Source organism: Pogoniulus pusillus, chromosome 5, assembly GCF_015220805.1.
Source record: "Pogoniulus pusillus isolate bPogPus1 chromosome 5, bPogPus1.pri, whole genome shotgun sequence".
NCBI classification, from domain to species: domain Eukaryota; kingdom Metazoa; phylum Chordata; class Aves; order Piciformes; family Lybiidae; genus Pogoniulus; species Pogoniulus pusillus.
This window is the reverse complement of record NC_087268.1, coordinates 37834302-37854948: the sequence shown is the minus strand read 5'-3', so window position 1 is coordinate 37854948 and position 20647 is coordinate 37834302. Positions and strand designations below refer to the sequence as shown.

At 40.4% G+C, this 20647-nt stretch overlaps 1 protein-coding gene across 10 annotated transcripts in view; it reads right to left on the bottom strand.

The window, feature by feature from the left end:
• FGF14 (fibroblast growth factor 14) overlaps positions 1–20647 on the bottom strand; it is a 496088-nt gene that overhangs the window by 158654 nt on the left and 316787 nt on the right. For 2 of the 10 annotated variants that reach the window (XM_064143807.1, XM_064143810.1), the window contains exon 1: positions 6776–7057. The exons of 7 other annotated variants lie outside the window; for them this stretch is intronic. In XM_064143807.1, coding sequence (XP_063999877.1) covers positions 6776–6968 — 193 coding nt within the window. In that variant the 5' untranslated portion in view covers positions 6969–7057. Of the gene's footprint in view, positions 1–6775; positions 7058–7567; positions 7588–20647 lie in introns of those variants that run through there. One more of the 10 variants, XM_064143816.1, reaches the window with a different exon arrangement.

Here is a 20647-nt window from a genome sequence, read left to right as displayed (position 1 = left end):
ACACCAAGCTAGGAGCAGGTGTTGATCTGTTGGAAGGTAGGAGAGCCCTGCAGAAGGACCTAGACAGGCTGGATGGGTGGGCAGAGGCCAATGGGATGAGATTTAACAAGGCCAAGAGCAAGGTTCTGCACTTTGGCCACAACAACCCCAAGCAGCACTACAGGCTGGGGACAGAGTGGCTGGAAAGCAGACAGGAGGAAAGGGACCTGGGGGTACTGATAGATAGTAGGCTGAAGATGAGCCAGCAGTGTGCCCAGGTGGCCAAGAGAGCCAATGGCATCCTGGCCTGCATCAGGAACAGTGTGGCGAGTAGGACAAGGGAGGTTATTCTGTCCCTGTACTCAGCACTGGTCAGACCACACCTTGAGGACTGTGTCCAGTTCTGAGCTCCTCAATTCAAGAGAGATGTTGAGGTGCTGGAACATGTCCAAAGAAGGGCAGTGAAGCTGGTGAGGGGCCTGGAACACAAACCCTATGAGGAGAGGCTGAGGGAGCTGGAGTTGTTTAACATGGAGGAGGCTCAGGGGGGACCTCATTGCTGTCTACAACTACCTGAAGGGAGGTTGTAGCCAGGTGGGGGGGTGGCCTCTTTTCCCAGGCAACCAGCAACAGAACCAGGGGACACAGTCTCAAGTTGTGCCAGGGGAAGTATAGGCTGGATGTTAGGAGGAAGTTCTTGCAAGAGAGAGTGATTGGCATTGGAATGGGCTGCCCTGAGAGATGGTGGAGTCACCATCCCTGGAGGTGTTCAAGAAAAGCCTGGATGAGGCACTTAGTGCCATGGTCTAGTTGACTGGATAGGGCTGGGGGATAGGTTGGACTGGATGATCCTGGAGATCTCTTCCAACCTGGTTGATTCTATGATCTCATTAAGTTATGTGATTTATATAAATGAAATGATGTAGAAAAATGTTATGGTCCATAATACAATGACAGCAGGTTGATGAAAAAAATTCAGAGCTGTACTTATTTTCTGTGTATGGCAGATCATAAGATCTAAATGATCAATAATAACTCTCCCTAACAAAACTGTACTGGTTTCAAGGAGTTTCAGAAAAAGCTGATGGCATAGTAGGAGCAGATGGCATTGGGATATATCTTCCCCTCTGCCACTAACTCTAATACTTGCCCAAGGTAGAAATACCTTTTATATGACCAAGTAAGATAGGCCACTGTTTAGTTATTAGCAAAAATGGGTATCTAATCTCACAGGTTTGTGTATCTTGAAATTTCTAAATTATGCTTTGATTCTAAATTAAAATACTATATCAGTAAAGTTTTCTGTAATAAACTTTCTGAGTGTTGCCTCTATACTAAAATTGATCACTTTTGTTTATAAGCTACTGAGTTGAAAATTCATTATTCGAAGTAAGTTTAAAGAAGTCATTTTAGTTTAATTCAAAATAACAGACTGAAACATCCCAAAAAAATAATATCCACTAGTAGATCAAATATTTTTAAGACAGAATTCTGTCTTAAAATACAGTATAGAAATCTGACCTCTCCTGTAACACTTCCATCACCACACCAATGTGAATCAGAAACAACCTACACTGAAACATCCCTTCATATATCTACTAATCAGATAATTTGGTTCTACAATGCATTTAATAGATACAGTATTTGATATGCCTTTAAAAAAAATTACTAAATGTGGACAGAAACTGCACGAGCTTTGGAGATCTAACAAGATCACTAAAGAATGATATGCCCATTTGCTAATGAACTGTTAAATCTCCAATTACCAAGTTAAGATAGTGAAAAGTAATGCTTATATTTAGGAAAATGGGAAATTGGGTTCCTCCAGTTTCACAGCAAGTTTGTATATCTGAAGATTCTGTCAGATTAGAGGGCACCCAAACAACACAGTACTTCATGAGCAAAACAAGCAGGGAATTCAAGACAGAACTGTTAAACGTTTGAGAAGTTTCAAAGAAACCTGAGGTTGCAACTAGAACGAAAACAGAATATTCAGAAAACCAGTGAAAATATTTAGAGCTTTCTAAAATAATCCAATTTCTACTTTTAGCACAGTATTTCAAGACACAGAATGGACAAAGTTAAGTTTTTCTACTTGGTTTACATAAAAATAGGAGCTATTCTGGATTGTCCTAGCTGTAGAGATGCATGTTTATTAGATAGCCACTATTCTATCACCCATGACTGAGATGTCTAAAAATCCATAATTCCTAAAATTATGTCACTATTTAAAAGTTATTTTTCCCCACTTCCTCTCAAAGACTACCTCATTCACCACCTTTAGAGTCACCAAACTCAGTTAAGAGTAAGAATTACACTCCAGCTATTATTACATTTGTTTTTTTAAAGCTTCCCTTCGCAAGCACAGGGTCTATGTGAAATAAGGAACGCACAGAAATCTCAACACTAAGTCTAGCAAACAAGTGTTTTTAAAAAACTACATGTTCACACATTTTCACTTTGTGATGATTATGCAGTCCTTTGAACAGATTATCGGCAAGGTAGGAAAAAGTCAGAATTTTTAATGTAACTCGTGAGACTAGTTTGTAGTTGAAAAGGGTTGAAGGTTAATTAGTTTCACTTGAAGAAAACTGTGAAGAATAAGGATCAGTTCAACATCCAGAACAACAGACAGTCTTGCACCCAGACAATGTAGCTCTGGGATTCCATGAGCTGACAGAAGAATTAATTTTGATGACAGTCACATAGCAGAGAGCAGCTACAAGTTTTGGTCTGCTAAAACTTTGTGAAATCCAGAACATCCAAAGCTGCAGATAACTGATAAGAATTCAATGCAGTCTCTTAAGCTTTGGGAAATGAGGCATGTACACCCACGTGCACAGAGCACTGTTTACACCACTCCACAAGTAGCAGAACTAAAAACTACTTAAGGCACTGTGTATGTGGAGAATTATCTTATCACCTGAGATTATGAGCCACTCCCACGTTTGCCGCAAAACATTAGCTGACATACTGAAGAGCTTTTCCAAAAATGCTTTCTTTGGAGAATTGAATTACCTTTGTAGATGCAATAAAATCTAATCAGTGTGTTTTCTGAACATGTTCCCTAGGTCTCTCTTTCTCATAAATATTAATGTACAAAATCAGAGGCCAAGTCATTCCAAAATTCATATACTCTATGTATAAATTTAGAAGTCTTAATGTGGTATTAACACACAGAAACAGTAAACATCACATTTGGGTTTTAATATATTTAAATGTTGAGTATTTTCCAGTAGAATACTCTCAAAGGACCTAATTAGCCAAATGATGGTATTTCAGATTAGGAAAGAAGCTAGACATGTAGATGAAAATACAAACTAAGATGTTTTGAATTTGCACTAGTGACAAGCACACGTTTTTAATCTCTATGCACTGTCATTGCATGAGGTGAAGAAGGGACATTTATTTTCTTCTTATTATGGGTAGTCTCAGGTTATATAAGGTTATTTCACATGAAGACTCAAAATCTTGTCCGTCAATTCTCTCATTTGTGATTATATTAACATAAATTAAACCATTATAACTGAATAACCTCTAATCCAGGACAGGATGATTCATAATTGATTGACGTCTGGCATCAGTGTCAGGCAAGACCCTGGCTTCATGGCTAGCCAGAATTTATGACAGTGATTTCTTCAGCAGCTCACAAGTAGGGTAAAATAAAGATTAAATACATCTGAATCAAAGCTGTCTGCTAAATCAAAATAGTTTCATCCACTTCCACTCAGTAGATTATTGGAGAAGTTTCCCACAGAAATGACTTTGCCAGTTTAACTCGCTAATCAAAGTTTCAGAAAACCTGTTTAAAATTACCCTCCTGTCTATCGTTACAGCAAATATATAAAGCAAATACACAAAGCATTACCCTCTACCCTGAGTGAGCTCCTGCAGGTACCATTAATGCTACCCTTCCTAAATGTTAGTCTTCCCAAATACTCTCCTGTTGATATTTCCATATGCTACTAAAGAAAGGACCATGAAGATGTTCAGAAAAATAAGTAATGATGACAGAAAAATCTTGTATTCAGTAGGGAATACATATGATTTTAGCATGATATGTATGCATAAAAACTTGCTTTGTTCACAAATAAATCCTACTGAATAAGAACATGACTAGCAGATATTTTTTCAAGAATTAAAAACCAAATAGCATTTTCAGAAGTTTGCTAGTATATTGTTGCATCATGCATGTCTACTTATCCAATTCATATACCCGTGCATGTACAAGAGTAAATTTATATACCTTTAATTTTAAAAGCAGCATTACTGGTTTTTTGCTGCTTGACTATTTTTCAAAGCTGGGAAGATGCTTATTTTTCATATAGAAGTTCAAAGCAAAACATCTTTTAATTCCACGAGAAATACAGACTGGCTTTTACTGTCCTAGATAACAGGTATTTTTATATTATACCTCTACTCTTCCACTGAATTGTATGAGACTGATATGAGTGGTTTGTCACAGCTCGATTAGCTCATTTTTCACAATGCTCTTGTGACATTCTGCATATACATTACACAAGGTTTATTTGTCAAAATCCCACAGCACCTTTCTGACAACAGATGCTTGGAAATTAACCTATTTTAACGGGTTTGACAGTGTATCAGTGAATAACTCAGCAGTCATTTCATTCAAGTTTATGAAAACTAAAGAGTCTCAGAGGCTCATTTTAGAACTCATAGTTCTATAACTTGTAGTTTTAGAGGAATCAGCCTTATAAAACGTGGTGAGTTTCCAAACAATTATTCATTCTAAATTATTCTGCATGAGATGCTTAAGTAATGACTTCTCCTTGATTGTTTCTTCGGTTTCTGTGCTAAATAGCATGCAACTTTGAATCCACAGGTACTCCATTTATCACTTTATGCCTCATGAACATACGTAGGAAGAGGCACAGTAGTTGTTTTTTCAGTAGGAATTTCTACGAATGAGCACCAATTCTGAGACCTGAATGTAAATTAGTGGATAAATATCGGCATGTCTCCAGTTGAAGGATTCTTAGAGAAAATAAGCTTGGGGATCTGATGCTGGAGACTTTACCAATGAATAGCCCTTCTTCTGATTATTCTGACTGAAATCATCTGTACCAGTGGTATAGGTTGACAGATGAATTATATTCTACTCCAGTTCTCTTTTTAAGAATGTCACAGAGTGTCTTATGAAAAATGAATGAAGGAATGAATGAAAAAGGATGAGTTCACAAGTCTCTTTAAAGATCCTTCCTACCTACATATGAAAATGTCTTGTACCTCAGTACTGTGAGACAGTCATCCCCTCCTCAAAAAATAACATAGTAAAATACAGAATTTTCCCCCCAAATAATACTGCATAGGTGTTTGAGAACAATTGCTCAGTTAGCAAATCTCCCTAAAGTTGTTTTTACGAACAAATATCACATGTATAAATTCACCACCATAAGCCAAGCACTCGTCTTCTTTTTAAGGAGTCTTCCTAAAAATAAGCCACCAGAGATTTTGCCACTGACATGTTCTCTCACTCATCTTCCCTCTAGCACTGTACTGTCTAAAAATGGCAAGATTTAGCTTGCATTAGGAGTTACAAGAAATTATTCTTACAGCAATAAAGCACCGTAAAAATGATATTGTATGGATTTTGTCAATCTACGGTATTTCAAGTATGAAGCATGGATAACCACGAGGAAGGATCTATCCGGGCAGATAATTTACGATGCTTCTTAACATCATCTTCCAACCCAAACTAAAGATGAGCTATAGTATACGTACCAAATTACAACACATGGTGGCATTCTCTGAAGTAACAGAGGGTGGCTTGGTCTTTACCACTGACTGGTAGATATTAGCCATGTTTTGAGCAATGATTAACATTTTCACTCTCCATGATACAAACCTTTTGTTCTAAAACTACTTCCTGAGAACAAGCCATGACAAAATAAGTCATCACTATTTATAAACAGAGTTCAATGGAACGAAATTAAAATATAGATGCCATTGCAATACAATTAAATTCCTTTTATTGCTACGGTCCTAGTGCAAAGTACTAGATAAAATGCAGTCACTGCATTACTCGTTTTAGTAATCTCAGTTAAACAGTGTCTATCTACTATGAAAAAGATCTGTTGGGCTAGCTCGGTCTGTGTGATGAGGCCCTGACCCGGAATGGGCAGGAGACCGGCAGACCCGGGCACGCACAGGGAGGCAGCGTAGTTCTCCCACCGCGGCCAGCTGTGCCGTTTCTCACTTTGGTGACTGGGAAGGCAATGGGAAGCGAGACCCCGCACTACAGCAAAGCTACGCCTACCAAAGCCAAGAGAGCAGCTCAAGGAAGAGACTGGGGGGCGACGGTCCTCAGGCACTTTACAAGCTTTCCACGCTGTGCGCTCTTTGTCCTTTAAGGATAAACACAGCGAAGCGGGGACACGCAGGGCGATAGGCCTGGCTCCTGCCACGCTGGCCACTACCCCCGAGAGGCATCCTGCCCCGCAGTCCACCTGCCGTGACCAACACCAGAGCCCCACAGTGACTTGGGCCCGCTAGCCGCGGTGCCTCGAGCGGGGCGGCGACGCGGGCAGGTAGGGAGCGCCGGGCAGCAGAAAGAGGTCCCAACAGAGTGGCCGCGGGGCGGCTGCCGCGCCCCTCAGCCCGCGGAGCCCTTCTGCTAACAGGGATCCGGGAACCGCCCGCTGACAGGAGCGGAGGAGGCGGCTGGCGCCTCCTGCCGCGGCGGCGCTCGGCCCGGGAAGTTTCTCGCCACAGGTTGCCCCCTCCCGCCCGCTTGCCATGGAACCCCTCGGGCGGGCCCGGGACAGGGACGCACCTTGGCGCCGCAACCGCCGCTTCTTGAGCCCGAAGATGCGGACCTTGGAGAAAATGTCCACCAGGTTGCCGTTGCAGAGCCCGCGGTTCTTGTTGGGGCTGTTCCGCCTCCTGCTGGCCGAGGGCCGGTCCCAGTGCTGCTCCCTCGCCTGCCGCTTCTGGCGGATCAAGCCGCTGGCGATGGCCGCTGCCATGGCTGATGGCCGGCTCGCCCACGTCGGCCGGCGCCGCGACGGGCAGCGGGGAGGGCGGCGGCGGGGCGCCTAGCCCCGACGGGGACCCATGCCCAGGGAAACGGACAAGAGGGAGCCTCCTCCGGCCTGAGGCGCGGATGCAGAGGGGCACCCTTGCCCTGCGGCCCGCGGAAGCTGCCGCCGCCGCGGGTCACCACATGGGTGCCCCGGCGCCCCTCCCGCCGTGCCCCGGCGCACGGACACCTGCTCGGGCGGCGAGCGTGAGCGAGCGGGCTGGCGGCGTGGAGCGAGCGGGACTCGGGGCACAGCCGCGCCCGGTCAGCTCGGGTCGGGTCTGGCTGGCAGCGTCTCCTCCCGAGACTGCCCCTCAGCCTCGCGCTGCTGCCCGCTCGCCCGCCGCTGCCATCGCCGCGGCCGGGGCGGCTACCGCCGCCTCTTCCCGGCTCCCGCCTGATGATTGCCAAGTGCTTCAGAAATCAGCATCTGGAGAGAGCAATCTTCTTCTCTGGGGAGAGCTGTAATCACGGCGCTTCGGTCCCACCCCGCTCCAGCCTCCCCTACACACACACGCACACGCACACACACACAGAGGCACGCACCGCTGGAGCTTTTTTTGTCCTCTCCAAAGCCAGGGCGGCAAGGGTGCAAGGACTGGAGGAGGGACGGGAGAAAGGCAGGAGAATAAAGCAAAGGGGGCGAGGGGCGGAGGGAAGGAGTTGCTGCTGATGCAGGTTTTTTTGGTGGGGACCAGCGGGTTCCTGGCGGATCCGCCGTCAGCTACTAATGCTCCCCCTTGTTTTTCCGGATGGCTTTGTGCGAGGCTCCCTCCCCGGGGTGGAGGAGGGCGCTGGGGGCTGCCGGGGGTGGGGCGGGAGGTGCGTATAGCTGTACCTGTCCTCAATCGCCCACCGAGGCACCTTCACACGCACCCCCTCGCCAGCTCCTTGGCACTGGCTTCCTGCCGGCCTGCCCCCGTGCGGCCTCTAAGCCGCACCCAGCGGGCACACCGGTACCTGTTCCTGTCCCCCAGGCCGGGGAAGTTCCAGGACCAGAGTAAGGCGAGTGAACTTCTCAGTTGTGGGCGCCACACTCCCCAGAAGCTGACGATACTGAGGGTGTAGTCCGGCGGGAGAGGAGTTTCTGGTGCATGCAAAGGATTTAGAGCCGTGAAGGAATAAACACACCTACGAGGCTTGAGAAGACCTTCCAACCCAAACCAACGCACACCCTTTGGGAGGAAAGGTTACAATACCATCAGATGTTAACGTAGCACATGAACTGATTTCTGAGGTTTGAGAAATAGCAAAAAATCCCATAGGACACCCACAAACAGCCACAGTAGGTAGATGTATTGGTCAATAGCACTGTGTAACTTCGTTTTTTCCCCTGAATATCTGTCTTGGAGCACTTGAACAGGCACCAGTCAAGCTCACTAGACACAGAACACCTAAGGAGTCTCTGCCCCAAGGAGTTCACAACACACTACAGATAATAAGTGCCATATAAAATATAAAATCTATTTTCTTTAATCTTTTTTTTTTTTCTGCTGGATCTTATCCCTTTTTCATTAAGGGCTCAATTATTTTTATTCAGGTTTGCTGTTTTCTACCCTAATGGTGGAGTTCTAACTAACCAAAGAAAAATACAAGAAGGAAACTAGCAGCTACACAGAAAACCATGCAGATAATGTCCTGTAAAGGAGGGCAGATACTTGCACAGGAAAATAATATGTAATAAATACCTAAATTTCACACTGTTTCCAAAATGGATTCATTTCTTATTAGATGGCTCTTTAACCCACCACACACCTGCCCCCTCCCCCCAAAAAAGCAAAAAATTCAAGCTTTGAAGTGTAAATATCCGTGCAGAATAATTCACCACTTTCCAATAGAGAACCTCATAGGTAAGAGTAGGCTTTTCTGTCAGCAGAGGCTTCTGCATCTCTGATGATTTCCCTAAATCCTTTAATCTACAAAGGGCTATTTTTATACAGAGGGCAAAAGTGTATGGTGGGAACTCCCTTATACAGGGATTTTGTATTAAAACTAGGAGCAGAACATCCACAATCGGATCTGGATAATACATTTTAATTCCATTTAAAAGTGTCTCTAAAGAGATTCAGTTAAAACGCATTGGATTTTCTATCTGGCAATTTTTTACAGAGCAGCAATTCCTCACAACAGTTACAATTACCTTAACTAATGCAATTAGACAGAGAGAGTTATGAGGTTTTTTGATTTAAATTTCACTATATAGTTTTGCATACTGTTCCCCTTTCCCTTACTTCCCAGCAGTGAACAAGATGCAGTGTTGCCTTCCTTAAGTCTCCTCGAGACAGAAGCGCTCCTCCAAATGCCTCTCTTGTGCCCAAACACTCCCCCTCATCATTTCCCGGCTCGGTCCCAGCCCCCATAACGGTCTCTGCCTTCAGCACCACGGACAGTAGAGCAGAGACGTCCTGAGACATCCTTGCCACCGGCGGAGGGGACAGGACACAGCCTAACGTCTCCTGCTCGACCTGGCTCCAAGCAAAGGGATAAGTGAAAGGGACTAGAGTGAAATAAAGGCCAAGCCTCCATGATTTTTAATTTTTGTTGGAATTTAGGAGTGGGACACATACAATAACTTTTGCATAGAAACTCTCCCCAAAAAGATGGAAAAGGGTTCCATGTTTCTTTTTGCAGGAAGAACTTCTTTATGCTATTCACTACGTACTCTTTACTATTATTGTTCCTTTTCCATAGCTTACTTCGAATCCTGGCCGTTTGCCAATACTCACTGACATTTCTCAGTGATAGAGTGCTCAAGGTGATGGCAAAGAAAGGAAAGAATGAAGGTGAAAGTGGGCAATGCGCCTTTAGACAAGAGAAAATGTGTTTCTTACTCCAGAGATCAAAAACAATAGCTTTCTACTTGCATCTCAGAAATGCAGAGCGGTTGTTTACAACTCGAGGTTTTGCAAAGAAAACTCAAGAGAGCCATCTGCTGTCTTAACCTGTGATCAACTGTGTGCAACTCCAGTCAAAGGGAAGGTTTTGCTAACGGATCGTAGAAGCATGAATGTATCAGCTACCTTAAAGGCTAATAACTGCAGAAGATTATGCATTTATCACAAACGCAAATATGCGTTTGCTACATCAAAAGGAAGATTTTTTTTCTGATTAATCCGACTCTGAATATGAAAACAAGTGATTAGAAGCAGAAGAGGGAACTTTCAATACTTTCTGCTTTCCCATCTGCTAATTTCTAATTGCTAATTTGCCAGGTATTTCAGGAGTTTTCTAAAGAAAAGAAAAACGTTTCAGAATCTTTAGAGAAAATGAATTAATTTTAGGGGAAAAAAATCATCAGATATAAAATAGGCATAAAATACTTACTTTATGTGAGAGTATGGAAGATTATTATTTCTTAATTTTATTTTTTACAGTATTACTTGGGACAAATCACATTCTATTTAATCCAATCTAAAACGTGAATTATCGTGTGCTATTTCCAGGCATCAAAGTTCAATATTAAAGTATACACTGTTCATAGTTGTGTATATGCATGTACTAGTGATACATTAAGTGCTTTTATAAGGGTTTTTCACAAGAAAAGTTAGTTTCTGTGCGTCGTATCCAATTATAAGCTAAATCCATAGACTACAAAATGTACAGAATCAAAAAGGTCATTTTTACATTTTAAGGGCTGTGAAGTTATTTAATTATTTATTTCCTTATTTCATCATTTCTTGTTTGTTCTGCAGTAGGTTAGAGTTAAAATCTGCAGAGTAATTTTTTGTCAATGCAGAATGAAAACTCTACAGAGTCCTTTCTTTTTTTCCCATCAACCATTTCAGTATAAACAAAAATGTTTTTCTACAAGTGTGTTCCCACATACACTCCACCCACATTTTCTCCTCCCAGACGTCCTGCAACCATTCTTTATATAAAAATCAAAGCAGATGAAACCATAACAAAAATACCCTAAAGTCATTACCAGTGTATGTTCTCTAGGAGTGTAAAATTCCAGGTTATTACATTGCCACTAAACATGTTTTAGTTTCATGAGCTCCACTAAAGATTTTATGCTGCTTGCCAACAGTAAGCACACACAGCAAATATTCTAGAACACATATGCTAGAATGCAATGCCATAAAAGTAGAGAATCCCAGAAACACAGAATTGTAGGCATTGGAAGAGACCTCTGAAAATGATCCAGTCCAACCCCAACAGTCAATCTATCTTATACTCTAGAATAACTTAATAAAGTGTTGTGAATCTAACTTAATAAAGTGTTGTGAATCTAGAAGTTCATCCAGACTCTAAAAGAGTTCAAGGTAATTTCATATCCCTGACAAACTTTTGGGGGTTTTGTTTGCTTTGATTTTGTTGCTGTGGGTTTGCGGTTATTTTTGAGGGGGGTGGAGTTTTTTGTGTTGTGTGGGGATTTTTTGGTTTTGGTTTTTTGTTTGTTTGTTTGTTTGTCTGTTAGGGTTTTGTTTCTGTTTTGTGGGTTTGATGTTGTTGTTTTCTTTGGAAGATGGCAACACATATATATTTTAACTTTAACAATTAAATAGCCCTCTTAAAGAAATGTTCTTAATATGTGTGTCATTTATTTTGTTCCCAGTGAATCTGATAGCAGAATAGCTGCCACCAGAGTGCTTTGGACAAGGCTCTAGTGACACAAGCCAGAAGGACAACTTTCATTAAAGAAAAACAACTCTCCAACACACATCTGCAGTCCACACAGATGCACAGCCCATTTTAGGATTTGGAGACCTAAATATCTTTTCTTCCTATGCAGAGCTTAAAAACAACATCTGTTGCATTTGCTTATCCAGCCACAGCAGGACTTTTCTGTTTCTCCCGACCTCTGAAGCATGCAACAGAGTTTGCTGTTATTCTCCCAAGTAACTGAAAGTCCCTCTCTAACATGAGTTTCCTTAAATTTGTTCTACATAAACAAAAGAAATGCCATAGCTGAGAAATTTGGTCTCTACAGTGAATTTCCTCTGGAGTCAGTACAGCTGCCAAAGCATGACAGTATGTAAACTTTTATACCTGCCAAAAATGCTCTTCTATGAGAGTTCTCTATTAGAACAGATAAAAATTTAAGGTGATTGCTATGAACTTAATCTGCAATCTCTCAATTGAAATAATCACAAGTATTGTTCTAAAAAACATGCTGATTTTTTGCTACACAAGTTCTAGAAAAAAAACCCAAGCCTGTAGGAGTGCAACCATCAATATAAACAAATTCTAACTGAAAGGAAAAAAGCCCTATCAGCTCCCTGGGTAATAGTGATCTGGGCACTGTTTACCAGCATACAGATATGGGTTTGTTCTTTTCATACACTTTGACATTGCATCAGAACATTTATTAGTTCGTTGGATGCTTACTTTCCAACTGATATCTTCATAGAGTCATGACATCCTTTAGCCTTACTGTTAATGAAATAAGTCACATCAGTGCATACACACAATGCACAACATATAAAATATAAAAGGTATGAATATGCAATCTTTACCCCCCCAAATTTCATATATGTATATAACAGCAGTTTTGTATTTATGAGAATTTGAGGTAATTGGTAAGTAGATATTTTTATTCAGATGTCTGTTACTTAAAAGGATTTAAAACTTGTCTGCAAGGGAGACAACATGTAAATCCCAATCTAGACACAGAACTTAGTGTCTTCTGTCTTAAATTGTTAGGAAAGTCAAAACGTCATCCAGGCAATAAATATATATGTATATAAAAACTATGTATCCCAAGCTTATTGACAGTGTTTTCCTAAAGTCCTCCATCATGCTGGTTTAAAGTCTTTACATAAGATAGTCTTGGTTTCTTCAGAACAGATATGAAAACAAATGGCAATGTGAGAAAAAAAAAAGTGTTGTTTTTCTGGACTTTAAGAACAAAGCAGGTGTTTCATTTTGGTCATCTCACAGAGAATAAGGAGAAAAAGCACACTGTATCAATTACAATAAAATGCTGAAGAGGAAGTACAGGCTGAGCAGAGACAGAAAAAAAATGCCAGCTTGAAAATAGTAGGATGATCCCACTTAAAATACATCTTATAATACTACAATTGTAGAAAGTGATTTTCAGCAATGACAGGAAGGGCTGGAATGTGGCTGAATGCATTATTGCATGCATACATACATACATACACACATATCCACAGCACCACTTTGTGATGGAAAAAAGCCATGAAGGACGCTTCCTGGCAAATAATTTAGAGACAAAGGAAAAGTAGTCTTCTTTTCTGCAATCTAACCTAAAACTGACAGTGTAAGTAATTTGGCAGAACTTTTTGATAGTTATCTGTCTTTGTTTAAAATTCTTCTACCATTTATTTTCAAATAACTTTGTTTTTGCAACCATTTTGAAGACATTTGCAGGGAGAAAAAAATGAAACCAAACACAACAACAGCAACTTCAGAAGCTGAAATTCTGTTCTTTTCTTGTTCCAGAGACCAAATGATAAAAGATTTTTTTCTGTGTGATAATCAAGACTCTGTAAGTTTCTGAAGGGAGAAAAGCAGGTATAGACAATGCTGGCTAGGATTGCATTTGTCCATAAGGTAAGACTTGATTTCTCCTGAAGTTTTTCATAAAGGAATATTCCTTTCTAAAAAAAGCCACATGCCCTGTTTCCCTCTTCCAAACCAACAGAGCATTCAATTCAGTGCATTGTATGCTAATGCTATTGTCTCAAATAAATTAATGACAGATATCAGTCTATGCCTTAGCTTCTTTTTAGTTAATCTAGTTAATCTGGATTTAGTTAATTCAGGAATGTCTAACAGGATAGTACAGTTTATATTAGTATAGGAATCAACTTTTACCTTTCTTTTTCCTTAATGTGACATGCTATTTTTAGTCAGCAGACACAAACAGGCATTATCTATTATTGCAAAATCAAAACAAATAAAGCACCCCAACCAAGTAAGCAAACCAAATCTGATAGAACAAACACTGGGTGAACCATCTTATTCTCCTCCTCTCTTTGTTAATCAATCTTACTTCAGCTCTAGCCTCACCATTATCAGTGATAACTGCTGTATCAAACAGCACATTTCTATTTTACTTCTCCCCAAAGAGAATTATTTATTTCTTCTGTACTTCATTTACAAATGTAAAAAAAAATAGAGCAAACCCAGCAAAGATAGTTTGACCTAAGAACCTATGAATTTGAGAACTCCTGCTTGCCTGTCTTGTTGCCTAAATAAATGAGAACATCCTTTATAGAAATTTACTGGGTTTTTTTCTTCATTTTGAAGATATGTCAGCTGGTATATAATGAATACTACAATTACTTTACTGTCCTGGAAAAAAAAATGCAATACATGCTCATGTTACCAGGCTAATATTCCTGGCTACTAGTTCAAATACCATAACATACATTATTAGCAGTAATAGCATGAATACTCCTAACACAGTGACCTACTTTTACAACACACTCCTACAAATCTAAATTAGAAAACATCTTACTGTCAAAAGTTAACTCAGGAAACCTTTCAACAGCATATCACTGTAATGTGTAGTGCAATTATCTGATTTGCCAGCAGTGGACACTGTTACTCTAGTTATCCACAAAATATAGTGACTGGGGAATAACTTGCAACACATATTGGCAATTTTTGTCTTGTCTTGTTTGCACTGCTGTAAGAACTTGGAGATCTTTGTATCAGAGAAAAGATGAGTAACATTTTCAGGATAGGAATATTTTTCAGCATTTGTGTCCCTTTCTTTAAAAAAAACCTGATGTTTCAAAGTTTATTTAAGAGAAATAAATGCAGATTTATTAACATGCAATTGTGTTTGAGGTTTTTCTAATCATAGCCGTTTCGAGTCATAGAAGTTGTTCTGGTGCAAAACAAACCAGAAAATGTCTTTGTTCCTCTTTCTCACAGAATGATATTTATGACAACAAAACTCTACATCTTTTGTGCTGGTTATATAAAGTTCTTGAAAGTAATGAAATTACTAAGCTAAAAAAAAAAAATCTAAACAGGGCATTTTCTTCGTCAGTTTGTATCATTTGCTGATTAATGTAATTGTTTAAAATCTGCAAATGAGATGTCTTACTGACACTTTTACAAGCCTTTGAAAGCTAATGTGAAGTGTAGATATTTTGTTAGGAAGAAAAACTAGAGAGCTGCAAGACCAACAGAGTGAGTTGTGGAAGGATTAGGTAGGAATCATCCTAGCTCATTGGAAGAGCTTTGATTAATCTTAGAAATAGAAGGAAAATCTAAGTGTTGAAGAAAAGCAATGCACAGGTTTAATCACAGATTATAAACACTGCCTTCTTTGACACAGTTAAAAGAGTTACAGCTATCACCTTATAATCTCGATATTCAAATGATTGATTAAGGTCCTCCTAAAAGTCCCATCAGAATAACACTATTATAGTGTCTAAAATCAGTGAGGGACTTGGTCTCTGTGACCCAAACAACTTGAGCTGGAATCACTGTAAGAGGGGAATCAGGAGAGAGACAGATCAAGCTCTGCAAAGCGAGAGCAACGAGCTGCTTTTCTCTACATCCTGTATGGCAGGAAAACATCAGTTTGAACATGCACTGTCTGACAGGTCAGACTTTGGTCTACTGTTGCCCCTCTGTACTTTCTCATTCAGTTCCAATTCCTAGACACACAGGGCGCCGTTTTGATTCCCATCACTGTTGCCCCCTTGAACTCTGTAGAACACTCAACCACACAGACATGAGACAGTTGCCAACTCAAAGGCTGTCATAGACTGACTAAGATATATAAGAGTGAATCCACGTCTTTACCTTTGTTGACACACCACCTATGGATCAAGAGTCTAACCCAAGACAACAAAGCTGTATCCCAGGCTGGTGAAATCTCAATCTCAAATTCAGTCTCTGTCTATCTCTATCTCTCCCTCCACCACTCTGCCCTTTTTCCTCTCATTTTTTCTATTTGTTTTTCTTTTTTGATAGATGTAATCTATTTTTTCTGAACTAGCTGATAGGGAAATAACTCCTCTGCCAAAGTGCCTTTATCCACAACACTTACTGATAGTTGTTAGGAAAAAAAACCAATAAATTGGTTTGTAGTTTTCCTTAGGGTCACTGTCATGACCACCAGTGTTTTGGTCCCTGCCAAGCAGGCATAGTCCTTGTTGTCCACTGAGTGGGACAAGGTATTTTTGTATTATTCCTCAGAGTCATTGTTGTGACTCTTACTGCTGTTGTGGCCATGCAGAACAGGGCTAGCCTATTCAGAGAATATCTCTTGTTGTACACCAAATGAGATGAGACTTATACCAAAGCAGATTCCATGTAAGAATATGTAGCATCTCAATAGCATAATGCACATTGGCTGGCTGCTGCTGCTACTGAAAACTTACAAACAGGGCCTAATAGTCTGTTGCTATTATAAGTACACAGGACACCCAAAAAATCTGCTTCTTTTAGTACGAAATGTCAGTTGCAGATGCAGTCTTTTTTATCTATTTTTTTTTGTTCTTTTTACTGTTCAGCTCAATTGGTAAATTCGTGTGACTTATCAGGCAGCCCAGCCACTCAGAGCTGGCAAAGTTGCACATGAAGCAAGGAGAAGGACATGCTTTTATCATGGTAGGATAGTCTCAGATCAGCCTAAAATTGTTGTGAGATTGTGTCCCAGAAATCTAGGAATTTCAGAAAGGTTGTGTGAGGTCTAGCTTCTAGCTGGCTGTATTTCCACATTTGAGAACATTGGGCATACAGTAGGTCAGTAATTAATTGTTCAGAGCCTCTTATTATCTAAATTGACTTAGATGACATCAGACAGAGCTTTAATATAGTCAAAATGGTTGGACTAGAGTGAAAGACTTCTGAAACTGTCCTTTAGTCATGTCAACTCTTAAACCTGCTCAGCCTTGAACACGGGTAGGCAGAATACCGTTCCTTCCCAAATCCCACTTTTTCCAACCATCCACCTTGAACTTGCTATTGGTGTACAAGGTCACTTTTCAAACTTAAGCCTTTGAGACACATTTGTTATCAGAAGTCTCCAAATATCCCTTGCATCAATGTTCAAATAAACCATGTGATTGAAAAAAAAGGGGGGGGAAATCTCACTAAATCTCAAGTCTTTTTGACTTATTTCCAGCCTTAGTTTAAGCACTGTGGAAACTTGCTTCAGCTACAGATGTAGGGAGGAAGAGCTAAATTAATACCAGGAAACAGATTGATGAGTGGAAGCTCTCTTTGATATAATCTGAACTGTGCTCTGTATAAGTGAGTGGTTCTGGCTATGCTAGACTGATAAAGAAGAACAGAAGTCATTAGAAATGCAACATGCTGGCGGCCAAATTGCTGTGAATCATAGCTCCTTGACTAATATTATCTCTCTGGAGACAAAGCAATTCTTTCTGGGCCCTGAAGACTCAAATAGAAGCAATCTACATATAATCTTTTAGTATGAAAAAAAAAAGCCACAACCAAACACAAACAAACAAAACCAGAACAACACAAAAACAACCCTAAACCAAACTTGCTTACTGCTGCAGTTTTATATGTATGGAATAGAATACTACATCATGCTGTAAATACCACTCACATAAGTATGTTTTTAATGACTCTGCTTACAGTTACATTATACAAAATAAGAGTGCTCTGATAACACTCACATGTTTTTTAAACTGACTGCTAAAACTTTGAGTACAAGCAGGTCAACTTCCCACAGAAATCAGCTTTAAGAATTTTAGTCTGACTTAAAAAATAAACCAACCAACCGAATGACTGCCTTTCAGCACATTGTGCAAATATGATCAAGGTTGTCTATAACTTCCTTTGGAAAATATCAGAACCCTGCAGAATAGATTCCTTATTGCAAGATTTGGCCCACACCTAAAGAAATGTGACTTTTTCGTGTTGCCAAAGGCTTAGAGGAGCACAAAGAAAGAGCACAACGATCTGAAATAATTATGTTTTTTTTTTAATATCAGTTCTCTGGATTTTCTCTTTTTCATGTTTATAATGCTCATGCTCATTGGAATCTTCAAGTCACTTGTATTTTTGAACAAAAGCAAACAAGGGTGCTAATTAAAAGATTATGTAAAACAGTTGCAGCATTGCAATTATAAATTATCAAGGATTAGTGACTCTTGTAGAGTCAGTTATTTCAGCTGTAACTTTCATAATTTTCTGTTGTAGTCCTGATCTTTTTTCTTGGTTATTCAGTGATGCTTGGGCACATCCCAGGACAGGTTACCTCTTCTTTCTCACTACAATCCATATTGTGCTAATCTATCACCAAAACCTAGTGTTCTAGTTTGAAGCTATCTAGAATGTTTTTGTGAGAAGAACTAGATTACAGGCTGTGAAAGGGAAACAATGGTGATGTCTACTTCACTCACAGGCTTGCTGAGATGTATAAGAGCAAGAATCCAAACATAGATAAGGGAGTTGCCTTTTGTCTGGGCTATGGGCTTCATTTCTCTCTAACTTCACCCTCTGTCTCTCTGATTAATCCACTTGCTTCCTAACCATCCTGGCCGACCCTCCAGTCTTCCTTGGGGCACAAGGCAACATCTAGGGTAAGGTAAGGGAGTGGGAGAAGGTGGAAGGGTGGTTGGGAGCCCCTTCTGGGGACTCAGGTTTCTGGGAGGGCTGTTGTGTTTCTGTATTACCTTTTACCTTGTATATTTCTGTCTATAACTGTATATACTGTAAATATCTGCTTGTATATTGTGCTAGCTGTAAATATAAGCTTCATTCAATTTCTAGAGCTGGCTGAGTCTAGTCTGGGTGATTTCCAAAGTGTGTGGAGGGGGCGGGGTAACACCCAAACCACCACACCTAGTCTGCAGGTACTTTGTAACATCCAAAGGCTCACACTGTGGTCTCATCTTTGAAATAAAAACAATAAAATAAAATTAAGAGCTTTATTTTCTGGCCAACATAAATTAATACTAGTGTTGGCATCTGTTCTCTTTGTATTAAGAGCTGGCTATCTCTTCCACTATTTCTCTGCAGCTGAGTGGAAAGATACTGTAATAATGCTGGGGATTTTAGGTGAGAAGGGTAAGGAGAATAAGAGCATTTAATGAAAATCTGAGATGCTCTTTAACGTAAAGCACTCCTAGATTCCATGACTGTGCTAGTTTGAAGCAGACTAGAATGTTTTGGTGAGAAGAACTAGATTACAGGCAGTGGAAAGAGAAACAGTGGTGATGTCTACTTTGCTCATAGGATGTGAAAGGAAAACAATGGTGATGTCTACTTCCCTCAGAGTTATCCTGAAGAAGCAACGAAAATATTAGATAATGCTTTCACCATTTTCACTCACTCTGCCTTGGGCTCTGACTGAGCAACATCTTACTCCCTAACCTCACCTTCCATTTGGCCTAACCCACCTTTGCTTCTTAACCTCTTGGTCGAACCTCTATTCTTCCTTGGTACTGGGGTAAGGTTAAGAGGGGCAGGGGGAAGGTGCAGGGGTGGTTGAGAGCCCCTCCTGGGGACTCAGGTTTCTGGGAGGGGAGTTGTGTTTCTGTATTACCTTTTACCTTGTGTATTTCTGTCTATAACTGTATATAGTGTAAATATCTGCTTGTATATTGTGCTAGCTGTAAATAAATAGCTTCATTTATATTCCCAGAGCTGGCTGAGTCTAGTCTGGGGAATTTCTATAGTGTGGGGGGACAGGGAACACCCAAACCATCACACATGACATTTTCTGAGAAAGCAGAAAAACATCAGTCCCCTTCACATGATCTGAATCTAGAAGAATGATTCCATTTTAAAACCTATTTCCTAGCTCAGAGAAATATTTCTATTAAAACACTAGGTGTCGCATTGGCCTTTTTTATCATGTGCTTAACACTTACTTTGTTCATTGAACAAAGTCAACTATTAGTTAAGAAAATCTTCCTCTGTTGTGAAATGAAACATTATACCTTATTGTGTTGAGCCAGAACACAGAAATTCCTACCTGCTAACAGTCAGCACATTTTGATATTTCCTTGGAATATTGAATTTTAATTTCATTTGTATTTAAAAGCAATCTAAAGCTACTGACTTCTCAGGTTTGCTCTACTCCAGATGAACATAGAAGTTCAAGCAAAATATCTCTCTATTTTTCCAAGACCTCCTTAAGAATACTTAACTTTCAAATGGACAGTAAATGACAACAAAATGGCATTTTCTAAAACATATTTTCTGTGTCCCTTTTCTCTATTTTATGGATGTTAGGAGGAAGTTCTTGACAGAGAGAGTGACTTGCCATTGGAATAGGCTGCCCAGGGAGGTGGTGGAGTCACCATCTCTGGAGGTGTTGAAGAAAAGACTGGATGGCACTTAGTGCCATGGTCTAGTTGACTGGCTAGGGCTGGGTGCTAGGTTGGAGTGGATGATCTTGGAGGTCTCTTCCAACCTGGTTGATTCTATGATTCTATGATAACACAACTCCTCTGTTACTTTGTCTCATCCATTTGAGTTAAGTAACTTTGCAATGCTACCAAAAAACTATCCTTGCATGTCATGAAGACCTGCATTATATTTTAATTAATAGTTAATTTTGTTTGGATCCATTACAATCATATCCTATGATCTGTTTTGCAGCAGGGCTTTCCTTTCTATACCACTGATGTCCCACCCCTGTGTCTTAACCTGATAGTTGTCAACTGAGCTCTTCAAAGGAGGGTCTCACACTTCTCTGTGTGCCTGGTATCT